General features: G+C 34.3%; 3 protein-coding genes across 8 annotated transcripts; 1 reads left to right on the top strand and 2 right to left on the bottom strand.

Moving 5' to 3' along the window:
- Positions 1-807: 807 nt before the first annotated feature.
- On the top strand, positions 808-5,362 carry LOC125219169 (KH domain-containing protein At5g56140). Of its 3 annotated transcripts, XM_048121071.1 has the most exons (8): positions 1,738-1,822; positions 1,941-1,997; positions 2,162-2,220; positions 2,714-2,865; positions 3,592-3,711; positions 3,797-3,913; positions 4,623-4,766; positions 4,847-5,362. In XM_048121071.1, the coding sequence occupies exons 2-8, from the start codon at positions 1,951-1,953 to the stop codon at positions 4,994-4,996; spliced, it is 789 nt and encodes a 262-aa protein (XP_047977028.1). In that variant the 5' UTR covers positions 1,738-1,822; positions 1,941-1,950; the 3' UTR covers positions 4,997-5,362. The 3 variants fall into 3 exon arrangements, with proteins under 3 accessions (XP_047977027.1, XP_047977026.1, XP_047977028.1); XM_048121070.1 differs by lacking the exons at positions 1,941-1,997; positions 2,162-2,220 and adding an exon at positions 808-1,142 and having other exon boundaries at positions 1,737-1,822; positions 2,717-2,865; XM_048121069.1 differs by lacking the exons at positions 1,941-1,997; positions 2,162-2,220 and adding an exon at positions 808-1,142 and having other exon boundaries at positions 1,737-1,822.
- Positions 5,363-5,461: 99 nt separating this feature from the next.
- Positions 5,462-7,422, bottom strand: LOC125219170 (probable calcium-binding protein CML21). 3 transcript variants are annotated; one of them, XM_048121072.1, is made up of 5 exons: positions 7,271-7,422; positions 6,584-6,796; positions 6,248-6,450; positions 5,949-6,123; positions 5,462-5,852 (listed from the first exon to the last, which is right to left on the bottom strand). In XM_048121072.1, exons 2-5 carry the CDS (start codon positions 6,777-6,779, stop codon positions 5,698-5,700), a joined length of 729 nt encoding a protein of 242 aa, XP_047977029.1. In that variant the 5' UTR covers positions 6,780-6,796; positions 7,271-7,422; the 3' UTR covers positions 5,462-5,697. The 3 variants fall into 3 exon arrangements, with proteins under 3 accessions (XP_047977029.1, XP_047977031.1, XP_047977030.1); XM_048121074.1 differs by having other exon boundaries at positions 5,949-6,120; XM_048121073.1 differs by lacking the exon at positions 7,271-7,422 and adding an exon at positions 7,119-7,258.
- Positions 7,423-13,469: 6,047 nt separating this feature from the next.
- LOC125218396 (heavy metal-associated isoprenylated plant protein 16-like) lies at positions 13,470-14,209 on the bottom strand. Of its 2 annotated transcripts, none has more exons than XM_048120052.1 (3): positions 14,138-14,209; positions 13,941-14,019; positions 13,470-13,825 (listed from the first exon to the last, which is right to left on the bottom strand). In XM_048120052.1, the coding sequence occupies exons 1-3, from the start codon at positions 14,141-14,143 to the stop codon at positions 13,578-13,580; spliced, it is 333 nt and encodes a 110-aa protein (XP_047976009.1). In that variant the 5' UTR covers positions 14,144-14,209; the 3' UTR covers positions 13,470-13,577. The 2 variants fall into 2 exon arrangements, with proteins under 2 accessions (XP_047976009.1, XP_047976010.1); XM_048120053.1 differs by having other exon boundaries at positions 13,470-13,717.
- Between the last annotated feature and the right edge of the window lie 1,794 nt (positions 14,210-16,003).

Here is a 16,003-nt window from a genome sequence, read left to right as displayed (position 1 = left end):
TATACAATGTACCGACTAAATTATGAAAGAATGTTAAGTCAAAACCAGAAATTACACAGATTCTCTACATTTTTTATATAAAAATACATATACTCTCTCGATCTTAGAGGTGCCCACGGTTTAGGAACCGGCAGTTATGGTTTTGAAAATTCTTGAACCGGAACCGAACCGCGAGGGTGTTTTGCGGTTACGGTTCCGGTTCCAAAACCGCCGGTTTCGGTTTCGGTTCCGAACCGGCGGTTTTCCGACAGTTTATTACGATTCCAAACCGCCATTTTTTGCGGTTCCGGCTTCATTCTACGATTTTTCGGTGGTTTTTCGCGGTTCTGGTTTGGAACCGGCGGTTCCGGCACGGTTTCGGTTCAAAAATATTTGAACCTGAACCGAACCATGGTTCAAGAATCGACGGTTTCAGTTCGGGTGAATTCGCATGGTTACGGTTTCGGTTTTAACCGCCGGTTCAGTAATTCTTGGGCAGGTAGAGTATATTTTATTTTTCGTCTGTCCTATAAAAATAGTCTATATTCATTTATGACAACTTTTTTCTCCTTTTTTTTACTTTAGCATTTATGAGTCCCATCATCATTTACAATTTCAACTATTTTTTTATATTCTCTCTTAATTTATCAATTATATATTAAAATCTGTGTCAATTCTAAATGATCTATTTTTACTGAACTGAGGGAACGGGAGGGGTACCTCGTGTAAATTGAGGAAATAGTTACAGCGATTGAAATAGCCAGCTGGCAGAGGTGAAGAGGTATAAATAGGAGTGAATCCGATAATTGAAGTAACGCACGGTAAAAATAATTAGGCTTTGCGCCATTGATTGGATTTGGGTTTGGGCTCAACTCTCTCTCTCTCTCTCTCCTCGTCTCATCTCTCAATCTCTCATCAATTCAATAAATACACACACTTGTCCTTCACAATTGCCTCCCCTTTTAGCTCTTCCTCCACCGACGCACCGCCTCCATCAGCCAGCTGTGTTCTACTGTCACTTTGCTGGATCTGACACTGCAATCATCGCCTCAAACCATGTCGTCCGGGAGGTACATGGCCTACTCGCCCTCCCCCTCCGCCCCCCACTCTCCTCACATCGCCGCCACCCGCACCGCCGCCTCCGCTATCGTCGAGCAAGAGAAGTAATCTCTCCTCTCCTCTCCTCTCCAATCGTTAATTGACGCCAGATCTTTGATGTCGTGTGTGGTTTTGCTTTGCTGATTGAATACCTACTTCGATTCGGATTTAATTGATTTATGCTTTGGTATCTAGTTTGTGAGGTGTTGAGCTGCGACTACTCGTGTTTTAATTTCTGATGATTATTCATGAAAACAGATGTATGACGTCCAGTGACATGGCGTCTGAGTCTTTTGTATTGATATGGATTGGTTATGGACTAGATTCAACATGGATAGAGTGAATCGAATTGTGTTTTGACAGTCTGCATAGTCGTGTGGATGCGTAATAAGTTTTTGTCAGTTGTCAAGAGTCAGGAACATTATCTTTATATGTTGGCCTTGCGGTTAACCTCTGAAGCCAAATGTCTCGATTCCACTATGCTGCGGTATTTAAATTTTAAATTGCTATTAAAAAAGTATAGTTTTTATATGATTGCTTCATATTGTTTGAATCAAATGTTTTGCGCAGTTTTATCTCTACTATTCTGTTCGTGGTTAGTAGTATTCAGTCTGGTGCACAACTAACTGTTCACTATGAATTGCGTCACTTGCTTGCAGGTACCTCACAGACTTGCTGGCAGAACGTAACAAGCTCAATCCTTTTATGGCCGTGCTTCCAAATTGCTACCGGATGCTGAATCAGGGTGAGTTCATGATTCAAATTTTTAAGATTCTTGTACTGAAATTTATAACTATGTGTTGATATAAAAGTAAGCTGTTACTTCATCATGACATGGTGCATTGCTCTTTACTGCCTACAAGGTCCTGTCCGATGTTATTGCAGCTTCTGCATATAATTTGGCAGCTCTCAACCATAAGGTGCCATGATGGATTTTGTGTGCCTGGATGTATCAAAATTAAATGAGAGAGGGACAGGATAGTAGTTTTATGTGGGGATGGGGGCAAGTATCTAATATTGGGTATGGATACATTGTTTTCATGTTCAACTGGCATTTTGTTTTGTGATTGTTCTTATGCTCTAGGTGCTGTGTGATGATCTCTACTCATAGGATCAGCTCCTCACTGCAAGGTCTTTTTTTGGGTATAAAAAGTTTTCAGAAAACTTGCTTTTTGCTACTATTTATTTGTTTTGGAAGTCACCCTTACTTGACAGGGAACCTTACATTAGTGGAAGACTAGTTTAGGAGGATGTTTAATCCTAAGTTATTTTATAGCAACCGTTGGTTGGTAGATAGCTGGTTTTGAAGCACCTTCGTGCTATTTTATGTGATATCTTACAGAGGAAATAGCATCCATCTGCTTCAAGCTATAGATAATAGTGAACTTGGGAAATCCAGGTCTCCCGAGCAGTGGCTAACACTAGAGTTGTTAGGTCAATAATTTCGTGACATTTAGAACTTCAGTATATACTTTTTGACATTCCTTATTATACTTGTTGATCATCTTTAACTTCACTGATATTTAACTAACCAGTTTAACAGTCCGTGTAGTGTCCATATTGTGGTGACTGATCACTAATTTCTTAACAAATGCTAACTGGTACATCTTGTTCTTGGAAATTGACCTTTTTGAAGCAGAAATATTGCGTGTAACTACACTGTTGGGGAGTGCATCAGTTTTAGAACAAAGTATGCTTGAACATGCTAGCCCCCTGGCTTCAGGAGGAATATATTCAAATGGAGGAGCTAACGCGAACAGATGGGCATCATCACCATTTCAATCAGAAGTATGGATACTAACCATTAACATAACCTTTTGTTCGATCTAATTCTTTACTGTTTTCAGAAGAGCCCCAACAAAATCTTTTACATCTGCCAATACTAACGTTTTGTCATTTGATTGTAGTGTTCTTAAATTTAACTTCTCATGACAGGCAGTTTGGAGCTAACAACTTCAAGAATGATTATACTAATGGCTGGGAATGGCAAACACAGAATTTTATAGAATAGTTTCTTTTAATTGCAATTGATCTGACTACCTATATGCGACCTATGTTTACCAGCATTCAGCTTTAACGTAGCTTAACATAACTTTAATCTTATCTCTGGGTAGTTGGGTAGTTGCTCTTTTTGCTTCAGTAGAAATATTAGTGTATTTATTTTATCGGGGTAAATGAGTTACTTGATTTAACTGCTAACAACTTCTTGACCCACATTTGTACTTTTATCTGATGTAGATAGCTATTACTTATGCTACTTCCCGATGTTTTATCACATAGTGATTTCTGTCATCATTTGCCTGTGTGTTGATGTGCCTGGATACAAATCCATGATTTCTTTTCTTTTGCAATTTGATGTTCAGGCTTCTATGGGCCTTTTAGTTTATCTTCTCTCACCCCCGTTGAATTCTGAAAGATTTCAAGTTGCAGCATTAAATTTTGTAACATATACCTGGGAGAGGACAATATTTGTGTGGCTCTTTGTTTGACAACATATTAAACTATAACGTGCAGATGTCTAGTGTAATGCAATCTTCCTCCACACCAAACTGGCTTGGTTCCCAAGGTAGCTCTTCTGGTCTCATAGTCAAGCGAACAATCAGGGTTGATATTCCAGTTGACCAATATCCTAGTGTACTGTTCCTCCTCCTACTACTAGTACTTTCTTTATTTGTTTTGTTGCCCCATTTTTACATGAACATTATGTTTGGAATTGCAGTATAATTTTGTTGGACGCCTCCTTGGTCCTAGAGGGAATTCTTTGAAGCGAGTTGAAGCAACTACCGAGTGCCGTGTTCTAATCAGAGGGCGTGGCAGTATCAAGGATCCAACAAGGGTAAGTTAGATATGGCCTTTACAGCTGCTGTATATTTTACATAATCAAATAACATCTGAAAGACATTCTTAAATCTTTCCATCACATCTGAAAAACATTCTTAAATCTTTCCATCCCACAAATTTGGAAGATTGCAATATTCATTACTTGCAGAAAGGCTTTATCATTCCCTTAGATTATTTGTTTCCTGCATAACAAACATGGTTGAACTTGCGGATTGGGAGTGATTAGATAATTACTTACATGGAGCGGATGTCATCGATAAAGGAAATTTCATCTTATTTCCAAAAAGAAGTTGGTTTTTTACCTTTTAAACACAAATTATTAGCTCCTGGCATCATATTTTATGAACAAATAGACCTTTTTCTACAAAATATACCAAACACTTGGTAGGAGCTTATAAAACATTGGGAAAATGTGTAAAGAGCTTATAAGCTCACCCAAACTCACCTTATTTCACAATCGAGTTCAAACATTCACGTTGATTGATGTTTCTGTGGGAACTCCTTGAAATGGTTGCTTCTATAGCTGCTACATGGTTTTTAAAATGCACGGTTCTATTAGGAACTCCCCTCTCTTTTTTTGGCTAGTAACTATTCGTTATAATATCTTCAATTACAGTAATTGTTTGTTACGAAATGATCTCTTTCAAAACAGACAGAATAATCTTCCTATTAATGATGGTTTGCTCTATGATTTTAATCTGAAGGAGGAGATGATGAGAGGTAAACCAGGATATGAGCACCTCAACGAGCCTCTTCACATACTTGTCGAGGCAGAACTGCCAGTTGAGATCATCGATGCTCGTCTAATGCAGTCACGTGAGATACTAGAAGATTTACTTAAGCCTATGGTCAGTTTCATCCACCAAACTTTAATTTTCGTCTTTTCCCAGCTATCATCTAAAGTTCCATTCCTTGGTCTGCAATGCAGGACGAAGCTCAAGACTACTATAAGAAGCAACAGCTGCGAGAACTGGCACTGCTGAATGGTACTCTTCGGGATGATGTCTCTCAAATGTCTGGCTCTGTATCACCGTTCCATAACAGTCTGGGAATGAAGAGGGCGAAAACCAGGGTGTGATCAATATTTGGAGTTCAGATGTCTTCCAGCTCTGCCTTGAAAACTGCAGTTCCTATAGCACAGGTCTATTGCTGTGCCAGCCGATGCCTGTCACTGCGCCATCGGGGCACTGGTCTGCTGAGTGCCAGTTCTAACCTGTCTCTATATGATATGAGTGCTTTTATATTACCTGTGGGAGATTTAGTAGCAGTAAAAATGTTTGGTAATGGATGTTAATGGTGAGGGGTTTTGAGTTTGTATGTTGTTTCGTGGGCAGTTTGGTAGGGGAGTATTCTCCCCCCACAAGAACATCGCCTCCTATTATTTTATTTGTTGTTAGCTTTTGCTGGGAGTTTTTTATATTATGGAACATATTTGTGTTATTCATTATGGAATATGTATACTATTATGCAAATTTACTACTCCTAAAACATTGATACCTGCCAAGTGCCAATGTATTGAATTTTTGGGAATGAATCATTTATGTATTACCAATTTCCTCATTTCATTTCATCTCATCAGAAATTCAACATACAGTCATGCCTTGGAATCTGAGTTTCAAGCAAAAAAAAAAGAAGCAAGAGATACAACATTGGCTAGTTTTACAAAAGGTGGAATATCCTTTTGTGGCACTAAGGATGTGTTCTAGTTGAACAAGGTTTATGTACAACATAGATAACAGGACCAGAAAACGATCTGCTGAAATGATGAAATTGTGAAGGTCAGTTATCGTTCTCTGCATCATTGTCGCTGCTGTCGTTCTCTGCATCCTTGTCGCTGTCATTGTCATCAGCGTCTTCAATGCCGACCCAACGAGTGAAAGCAAAAAGGAATTCCTTGAAGTTAACCATTCCATTCTTGTCCCAGTCCATCTCTTCTGCAAAACACAAATTAAAGGCTTGTGTTAGAAATCCTTGACAGTTTTTATGCAGAATGCATCACTATAGGAAGTTAGGAACAAGAAGCAACTAACCGAATCTCCTCATGGCAATTCTTCCAGAGGATCGTTCGCCTGAAGTAGTTTCATTTATAGCATCAACCATCTCATTTCTACTCACATACCCATCTTTGTTCTTGTCCAGAAACACAAATGCATCCACTAGTGTTTCAAATGTAGAATCCAGATTCGGCATCCCCTTCCACGACTTCTCTCAATGTCAAGGAACACAATGTATGTACGAAAAGCAGGCAATATTTCCAATTTTTGCAACTCAAATAGATATTAAATGCAATTGATATGAATGAATGAAAGAAATTGGTAGGTTTGGATACAGATTGGTGGGCAGCTGGATCTTCCCTGAGAAAGTAGACGAGGCAAAGAAGAACTATGAACTCGTTAAACTTGATCCCCTTGGCCTCGCTTATATCGCACGCATCAAACAGATCATTAATCTCCTCATCAGTGAGACTGATCTCTAGCTTTTCAAAGCAGTGCTTCAGCTCTTGTGGATCAATTACACCATTCCCATCCTCATCTACAAAGACAACACAAACGGATGATATCAAAAACAGCACTTGCTCCACTCTATTTGTGTCTTCTAATCATCGAATTCTAAGGACACTATAGTCAAGATTCACCAGCACCGGAACACAAAGCGCGATGCTCACCAAAATTTTCGAATGTAGCTTTGCATTTTCTCAAGCTCTGATCAATTTTGGGGAACTTCAAAATGATGCTATTGAAGGACTTGATACTACAGCCTTTAGCTTCTCGTCTACGCATTGCCTCGAGTATTCTGGCCTCGAGATTCGACTCTGGCACTGCACCCCTCGCAGACGAACTTTTGGCAACCGCAGCTCCCATTTCCAGTTTATCAAAACCTAAACAACAAGAGAGCAACACAATGATTGAGGACAAGTTATACTATCAAAACTCAAAACTACAAGATGAATTTTTGACAAGATGGATTTCCTCCAAAGCCCCAACCTTTATATTTCTTGAAAAATAGGATAAAATTCCAAATTATATAAATCTTATCCACACGAGACTCAATAAAATTTCAAACATATGCTGCTGGGAATTCAACAAAATTGAAGACTGGAATATGAAAATCGACAGCCCTACCACCAAAAGCAACTTCTCAAAGCTTCAAATTGCAAGATTTATCTGCCTATATGTATCAATCCAGTCCAAATTATATACCTTAGCCACAGAAATTCACCCCCAATCTTGAAACATACAGAAAACTAGGTTTCAGAGTAATAACATGCATGTGAATTCGCACAATAAGTCAAAAATACTCCATTTGTGTGTGTTTGCTTTTGGAGAGAGAGAGAGAGAGCAGCTTAGCTTACTTGGTTGTTGATTTTGAGAAAATCAGGAATCGTGGGCAAGGGAAAGATACAAGCTTTAAGCAGCAGCTGAGTGTAAATCTGAAGGTGCGAAGGCAGAGATGGGAGTTGGGAAAAGAAAGTGAAAAAAACAAAGAGGGCTAATGTGAAAGTGGGTTATCTTATCAATTAACATTCCTTAATTACGTATTTAACTTTAATTAAATGGGTTTAATAGACAAGCAGAGATTGGTGATCTGCATTTCTCTACCCACCACGCTTTCCTTCTTAAATTTTTCGCCACGTGATCTTTGTCGTCCTCTTCAACACGACAATTTAACCCATCTCTACTGCGATGGATATAAAAAATTACTGTCAAGATAGAATTGACTCAAAAAAAAAAATTAAGAGTATGGATTTTGTGCAAATTTTGATTAGTCTCAGAACAATATAGTCTATTTATAAAAAAAATGACATTATTTAGTACTAGTATTACACATAATTATTTATAATAAAATAATGAGAAATTGGTCTCTAAAACTATGAATTTGGCCAAATTTGATATTTTCTACAAACTTTAAAATTAGTTTAAAATATCACCAACTTTTTAGTACTCCCTCCGTCCCAGATAATTCGGGACACTTTGACCCGGCACGAGTTTTAAGAAATCTAATGAAAAGTGAGTTGAAAAAGTTGGTGGGATGTGGGTCCTACTTTTAAAGTATAAGTTTTATAATAAAATATGAGTAGAAATGAGTTAGTGAATATGAGGTCTACTACCAAAAATGGTAAAAGTGAAGTGGGACAAATTATGTGGGACGGCCCGAAATGGAATACTGGATCGAATTATCTGAGACGGATGGAGTATTTGTTTGTTATTTCCCAACCCAAATAAGATATCTTCAGTGAAAAACTTATTCTACATGGGCAACCGTAAAATATTTATGATATTTTAGATCACTTTTTAAGTTCGTGAAAAATATGATAAAAAGCTCGTAGAAACCACGTTTATTTAGTAGTGTTAAGAAGGATAAAAGTGCATGTAAGGTAGTCTAATATGCTGGTTGACATGCACTAGAAAATAACAAACAAAATTGTGATATTTATGGCTAATTTTAAAGTTTATGAAAAATACCAAAATTTTGCAAAATTTCTAATTTTAGGAACTGATATCCCTAATATATTTGATAACTTTTTAAAATTAAGTAAGCAAATATTTATTCAAATTTCATTTTTATTTTTAGCAATTTACTTTAATTGAAAATAATGAGATTATTAGAACAAGAGAAAGTCTGAAAAATCACGGAAAAGGGCCACACTCAATATTAGCCAATTATTAGGTGTCATGCAATGATTGGAGGCTAGACGAATTTTAAAACTTCAATTGCGTACACTAATGACAAGTCTTAATCATCCCGCAATAATCAAGAAAATATATAGGAGTAGTATAGTAGTATTCCGTAATTGACTTAAAACAATCATGATATTATTTTCTTATTTTAGAGGTGAGATGTTAGAATATTTTATTTAATAAAATGAATGGGGCGGTTTAGCTTAATTTGATTATGAAAATCCACCCACCCCACACCCATTTCCGAAAAGAAAAGGAAAAGTCACCCACAAAGCTAAAAATGATTAATTAATAAACTTATTTATTAAAGAAATGAGCTGACAGTACAGTGCCGCCGGTCGCCTAATTTAAATAAGATTAAGTCTAAATAATGTTGTTTGATTAAATAAAATAAGTATGATGTAATAATATATCATGTATAATTATTAATTAGTCTTCTCTTATAAGTCTTGATTTTTTTCGTGATAAAATCAATCACGACTAATCTTAATTTCATGCTTAACTCTGATTAGAATTTCACTAATAAGTACTCGTATAAACAATATGAAAGAGAAATATTCAATTATTCAAATCTCATATGTGCATAATAAAGAATAAAAGAAACATGAAAAGGAAAATTAGACACAAACTATCATCTTGTATTTTTGATGTTGTTGTTTTGTCGAGTTTCACGACGAAGAATAAAATATTTATTTCTATGTTTAAGAAGATTATAACCAAATTTGAAAAATATATTGAAAGATTTAAGAATAAAATAGGAATATGCCATTCACAATTTCTGAAAGAAAAGATAAAGAAAAGGGAAAGTTGACTTTTCCGGCCGTGGGTTAAATTAAACTCGTTGGAAAAGTCTATAATACTTATTATAGAGTACTAAGTATTTAATGGAATACTATTCAAAAGTCATCAAATTAATTTAAAATGACGTTAAAATAAAAGCAACCAAAGAATCGAACAACTAATCCATATAGGCAAATCTCTCAATCTCTACGTCAATTTCAAATTTGTGAATTTAAATTTTGTGATAAAATCATAATAAATCAAAATAGAAATTCCTTATATATAAGTACAATTCATACATTTACGAGTGTAAACCAATATTCCTTCATTTAATTAGCTAGAATTCTAACTTAAAACAAGAATTTGAAAGGTAATGGATGTCAAATGCAATGATTTGGGAAGTGGGCTTGTATGAAATGGGCCGGCCCGCCAACGATGACTAATACTCATCACCTAAAGAGTGATGAATTTATTTACTTACGAACTCTTATTTCATTTACAAAGATAGATAATGAATAGATAATGGGCTTATAAGCTAATCCCATTGCATAATAATGATATACCAACATGTGGTTAAAAAAAAAAAGGTGTATTCATATTAAAATGTTAAAGTATAAAGTAAAACTTAAAATACTAGCAGTCTATTGGATCTTGTATCTAATGATCAGATTAATGATACATGTCATCTTATAATGTAGATTTTTAGCCTAATAATGTAGCTCGGATAATAATATAGCATTTTAGTCTAATAATGTACATTTCCATTCTAAATATGTACCTCGGCTAATAATGTACGTTTTTATGGTTTAGTATAATAATGTAGTTTATCACAACTATCCAATCTAAGGATCCAAGGACTTTTATTTATGCTTGTATTTTACACTAAGATGATGTAAGGACCCTAACACACCCAAAAAAAAACTAATAAACAAGAATATCACTACACTCGAGTTAATCTTATCCTCTATTAGCTTCTCATATTTGATGTTTAAACTTTCATATTTTTCATATAAGCGTAAATTGCAAAAAGTATAGTATATAATTGTTTAACATTCTAATATATTAAATAAATATTAATTACCAAGTATTATATTTAAAATTTAATTTTATAATAAATATTACTATTAAAATATTTAGACATGAGGCACGGTGAATGAGCCATAAAATGTGGAATTAATCTCCTCTCATTAATAATACTAGTACAATAGTTTGTTAGTCTATTTTTTTGTCTTAGCAGACTTGAGGCCCATGACCCAAAACCTAATCCACGTTATGTACTGGTTTTACAATTTTTAGCAAATATTCTTTTTATTCCTTCTAATTTCAATATAGTAGTACTACATTAGTAGTAAAATTTTGTATACCTATTATTAAGAATCTGTTGCATCAAATTGGAGTATATAATTAAATTTGAAGAATTTATTATCATTTTTATTAGATAGCAATTTATATTTAGAGCTGATAATTAAATTCGAAAGAAGGGTATGTTTTTTTATTCCAAAATAAATATTAATTTATGATGCATTACTAATACTATTAAAGTAATTAAATTAAGGATGAAAATTGTTAAATAAAATATAAAAAGTGAGACCAAAAGAAGGTAGTAGTTGATAACTTGGGATAATGGGTTGTATAACAAGCAATGGAGAAGTTTCTGACTTTTATATGAGTATTTGCACATATATATTCCTCCATTTATGATTGTTGAAAGGAACCACAAATTGTATTATTACATCAATCTAATACTCCCTCCGTCCCACATAATTTTACCCAGTATTCCATTTTAGTCCGTCCCACATAATTTTATCCATTTCACTTTTACCATTTTTGGTAGTGGACCTCATATTCCACTAACTCATTCATACTCATATTTTATTATAAAACCAATACTTTAAAAGTATGACCCACATCCGACCATTTTTTTCAACTCACTTTCTATTACATTTCTTAAAATCCGTGCCAAGTCAAACTGTATAAAATTATGTGGAACGGAGGGAGTAAGTTAAATTTGAAATAGTGGTCATGACATGTATAATTAATTCATAATGAATATTCAAAGTATATATATGGACCCAATTTTGCATCCCACACATTACAGGTCCCCTCAAGACCCAGTCAAGGGTCAACTCTTCCTTCTCTACATCTCCCTCCCCAATCTATTAATTAGCTACTCTATTCTAAAATCTAAACAGACAATTTTGAGGCAATTGACTACTGCAATATTACAAGGTCTGATGCAACTAGCATCAACTAACTAATTGTCTCGCTACAAATGGGATCTTTCGTATTACAATACATTTGTGACTTTGTAGAACAAATGTTGAAGAGATTTGCAAACGGCAATGAAAACTACCTCTAAATTCAATCTGAATATAAATTACATTGGTCAAAGTTTGATTTGTGTTTTTATTCTAGACTTTTAGTAAGAAACAAAGTAAATATGATAGTAAGAGTAGAAAATGATAGTAGTACTTACGTTTGCAGTCAAATTGGTAAGAAAGATAGTCGTCACTAATAACGTATAAAATATATAAGTAAGTATATAGTTAACCTAATACTACTATATTACTCCCTCCGTCCCGCTTAAGATGACACGTTTTCCTTCTTAGTCTGTCCCAACTAAGATGACACATTTCCTTTTTTGGTAACTTTCTCTCTCCAATTAATACACTCAACCACTTTTTCACACTCCTATTAAAATATTCATCTTTCTTTATCTCTCTACTTTAATACTTCCACCCACTTTCTCTCTCTCCAATTAAACACTTTAACTAATAACTCCTAAAATCTCGTGCTGGCTAAGCAATGTGTCATCTTAGCCGGGACGGAGGTAGTATTAAAGAAACTAAGATTGTAATATTGATGGGCTATTCTAGTTGACTATTCAGTGCTATTTAAATTGAAACTAACTACTATTCCCCGTCCATAAAATATTGTTCAAGTTTGATTTGACACGGATTTTAAGAAATGTGAAGAAATGTGAGTTGAAAAAGTAATGGGACGAGAGTCTCATATTTATATGTTAATTTTATAATAGAATGTAATTGTAAAGTGTTGGTTGAAAGTGATGCCCATTTACCAAAAAAAAAAAGCAAAGTGGACCATGAATAGACCAAAATGATAAAACTGGACAACATTTTATGAACGGAGGGAATAGTGTTTAATATCGTGGTAGTGTTATTGTTAGATAGATATACTTATAAAATAGTCAATGCATCATTTTCAAACTATTCAGCGTTTGCGGCAATATAAGCTTATGAAATTATTGGAAACTCGCATACAAAAAGTTTGTTAAGATTAGTCCAAATAAGATCGTATTATAATGAGGATAAGAAAAGATATTGGGCATAAAACACATGATTTACTATTCACATTTCACATGGAATTTGGCTTAGGGGTCAATTTTTTTATTTACTTCCTTTTAAGCTTCATACTTCAACACATACAATAACAATATAAAATAAATTAATTTAGATTATATACTCTCTCTGTCCCATAAAGATTGTCCCATCTTTCCATTTCAGTCCATCCCATAAAGTTTGTCTCATTTCACTTTTTATTATTTTTTATAGTGGACCCCATATTCCACATTCCACTACCAAAATGTGAATCCTATTTTTATATATACAGTATATAACATGCATGTATTAAATAAAAGTAGAATACATGCATGTTATTTAATTTACGCGGGCTATTTTGTATTGAGTGACCTTTATACGATACTAGAACTCATTTTGGGAAGAAGAGAAAATGTCAAAATTTTGTGATCTATAGTATAATCAGGCGTCTTTATTAATTTGAGACAAAAATACTAAAGGTATGTAAGTTAGGTACTCCCTCCGTCCCGCTTTAGCAGTCTCATTCACTTTTCTGTCCTCTTTTTGTAAAAATGATAAAAAATAGTTAAAGCGGAGAAATGGTAAAGTAAGAGAGACAATAATTTAGATAAGACTCTTCTCTATATTATTCTCTCTCTTAATTTACCATTTCTCCTCTTTAACTATTTTTTATCATTTTTATAAAAAGAGGGCGGAAAAGTCAATGGGGCTGCTAAAGTGGGACGGAGGGAGTAACTATTATGATTCGGAAACATTTGAACAAATGAAAGGAGACAAATCTCCATATCTGGTACAGTGTATTTATATCCGACTTGCAAATATTCATTAATTATCAACAAGGAGACAATACATATATAAATGATCACATAATGGAGCAAATGGAAGGAGGAGGATCGTATACGCTTTCGCAACAAATTGGGGGGCAATACGGCGGCGGTGGACACACCGGCGGTACCGGGGGTTTGGGAGGCGGTGGCTTGGCTTCTCCTACGCTTATGATTTCTGCAAAACAAAACTTCTTCCTGAGACAATTTGCCAAGCACACCGAATCCACCTCTTCTCCCACCACCTCTAGCTTATCATTTGCTCCTACACTCACTGACATCACTCCTGCACATAAATCCATTGATATATACGAGATCGTGGATACTATCTTAAAATGAGAACTATCAGACAAACTAAAAAGGAAAGGTGGATGCAGTACATACGATGAGATAAATTATACCTTCAACAGCCACAGCAATCTTCATGGCCTTGGACTTAGCCTTCTCACTGTGCATCGGCACATTTATCACTATCTTTTTCTACATTACAAATTACAATCATAAACCATATAGTAGTACTAATATATTGATTCACTTTAGTTACACACACACACACACGGTTATTAATTTGCATGTGTCTATGAATCGAAAAGCCTACCTTCATACGTACGAAGATTAAGCCCCGGCCAGAAATTTTGTTGCTTTATTTTTGGATGATTAGTTTTGATAGATTTTGCAATTTATAAGGGAGAAAAAATATCCAGTTGCAATATATCTATATTTGGAGTAATAGTATATGCATGTGGGTTTCACTGTGTGGTTAAGCATTGGGTCTTCCATGGACCTCCACCAATTTTGAAAAAAACATAAAGATAGCTCCGTCACTGAATGTAAGCATCCCCACTTAATGACAATCAAATTTTAATTAACTTGGAATTGGGTAATTGTTTTGACAAACTATCTTTGTTTAATATTACATGCTTATCAGCTCTTGGTTATGTATAAGGTTATGCCGAGGAAAGTGGACGGCATGTAACTATATTTTCATGACTTCAATCAAATTGGCTTAATTAATCCATCAAAAGATGGTAGGTTTATTTGGAGTAATATATGAGTTTTATTCATTATGGATTAGAAAAATGAATAAAAATGATTAACTAGTACGTAAATGCTACTCAATGTATGTTAATTAACTATATAGAATGTTTTGTTAATATATTCATAATAATAGTTGGTGAAAAAGATTGGTTTTGCGCAATAAAGGGATTACTACAATGTAATACTCCCTCCGTCCCACATTTGGAGTCACATTTAGTTATAGTATGGGTTTTAAAGAATTGGTGGAGTGTGTAATTAATGAAATGAGATGGTGAAGTGTGTAATAAATGAAATGAGATGGTGGAGTGTGTAATAAATAAAGTGAGATGATGAAGTGAGTTGGTTCAGGGACGAAGCCAGAAAATAATCTCAAGAGGGGCAAAAATATATATAGAGAAAATTTTGAAGAATTTTAGAAGGGGCATTTAGTGAGTAAATGGTGTAAATTAGCAAAAAATATAGAAATTTATATGTTAGTAGAAAATTTTGGGGAGGGGCATATGCCCCACCTAACTATTCATTGGATCCGTCTCTGAGTTGGTTGAAGGTGGATCCCTCTTTGACTTTTTGATTTTTTATTTTTGTATTAGTTTATTTTAATATAAATAATGACATTTTGATGTAATTTTGATGAACAACGGGGTAAAATTGTATGACCAAATATGGAAAATTCTAAATGTAACTCTAAAATTGGACGGACTTTTATGGTAACATGTGACTCTAAAACTAGGACGGATGGAGTACTTACATTAATAACTAGTGGAGTGAATATAATGTTGTTGTGGAATGAATACATTAATTTGATTACGCGAATTAAAATAGTTGCCACGGCCTTATTACTACAGAGAGTGGTTTAAGTGAGTATTTTTTTAAATGAGAAATTTGAGAACTGATTTTTTTTTATATTAATACATTTATGCGAAATGATATATATACTACTCCAAAAATAATGATTTTGAATGTAAAACTACTTATAATACACAACCATTTATGTCATATCTTTTCCCTCTAGTGAATTTTTATGTGTGGGATTATTTTTTTGTAAGGGACATGTTAAATTATCTTGTAGAGAGCTCTCAATTTATTAATTGATTGAAATGGACTTATGCGTTTGTTTGCATTTGATTTTTAATCTAGCAATTATTAGTTGAATATTAATGTTAAACTGATCCTAGGGCAACCAAATTATTGAGTTTTGTTTGACTAGAGTGGACTTCGGTCCCCCAATCTTCAATTCTCTAATTAAATACTTCACCAAACTATTTTGATTAAACATTACTTACCCATCTCGTTTCTAATTAAATTTCTTACATACCTGTCGTTTCAATAATTAATTACTCACATACCTCTCCACGTTAAAAAGAAAGGAAAATATAGACTGTAGGCTCTTAATTTGTTGTATCAAAAAATTATTGTTTTTATCTTT

The sequence above is a fragment of the Salvia hispanica genome, chromosome 4, assembly GCF_023119035.1.
Source record: "Salvia hispanica cultivar TCC Black 2014 chromosome 4, UniMelb_Shisp_WGS_1.0, whole genome shotgun sequence".
Classification (NCBI taxonomy): domain Eukaryota; kingdom Viridiplantae; phylum Streptophyta; class Magnoliopsida; order Lamiales; family Lamiaceae; genus Salvia; species Salvia hispanica.
The sequence above is the reverse complement of the archived record's forward strand: the minus strand, read 5'-3'. Positions and strand labels throughout refer to the sequence as shown.

Coding starts and splice junctions, on each gene's coding strand:
- LOC125219170 (XM_048121072.1), bottom strand. CDS start 6,779: ATGGGAGCTGCGGTTGCCAAAAGTTCGTCTGCGAGGGGTGCAGTGCCA. Junction 6,124..6,247: donor ATCCAGCTGCCCACCAATCT/GTATCCAAACCT, acceptor TGACATTGAGAG/AAGTCGTGGAAGGGGATGCC. Junction 5,853..5,948: donor AATTGCCATGAGGAGATTCG/GTTAGTTGCTTC, acceptor TGTGTTTTGCAG/AAGAGATGGACTGGGACAAG.
- LOC125218396 (XM_048120052.1), bottom strand. Junction 13,826..13,940: donor GATTGCTGTGGCTGTTGAAG/GTATAATTTATC, acceptor ATTTATGTGCAG/GAGTGATGTCAGTGAGTGTA.
- LOC125219169 (XM_048121069.1), top strand. CDS start 1,036: ATGTCGTCCGGGAGGTACATGGCCTACTCGCCCTCCCCCTCCGCCCCC. Junction 1,143..1,736: donor GCTATCGTCGAGCAAGAGAA/GTAATCTCTCCT, acceptor ACTTGCTTGCAG/GTACCTCACAGACTTGCTGG. Junction 4,767..4,846: donor AAGATTTACTTAAGCCTATG/GTCAGTTTCATC, acceptor TCTGCAATGCAG/GACGAAGCTCAAGACTACTA.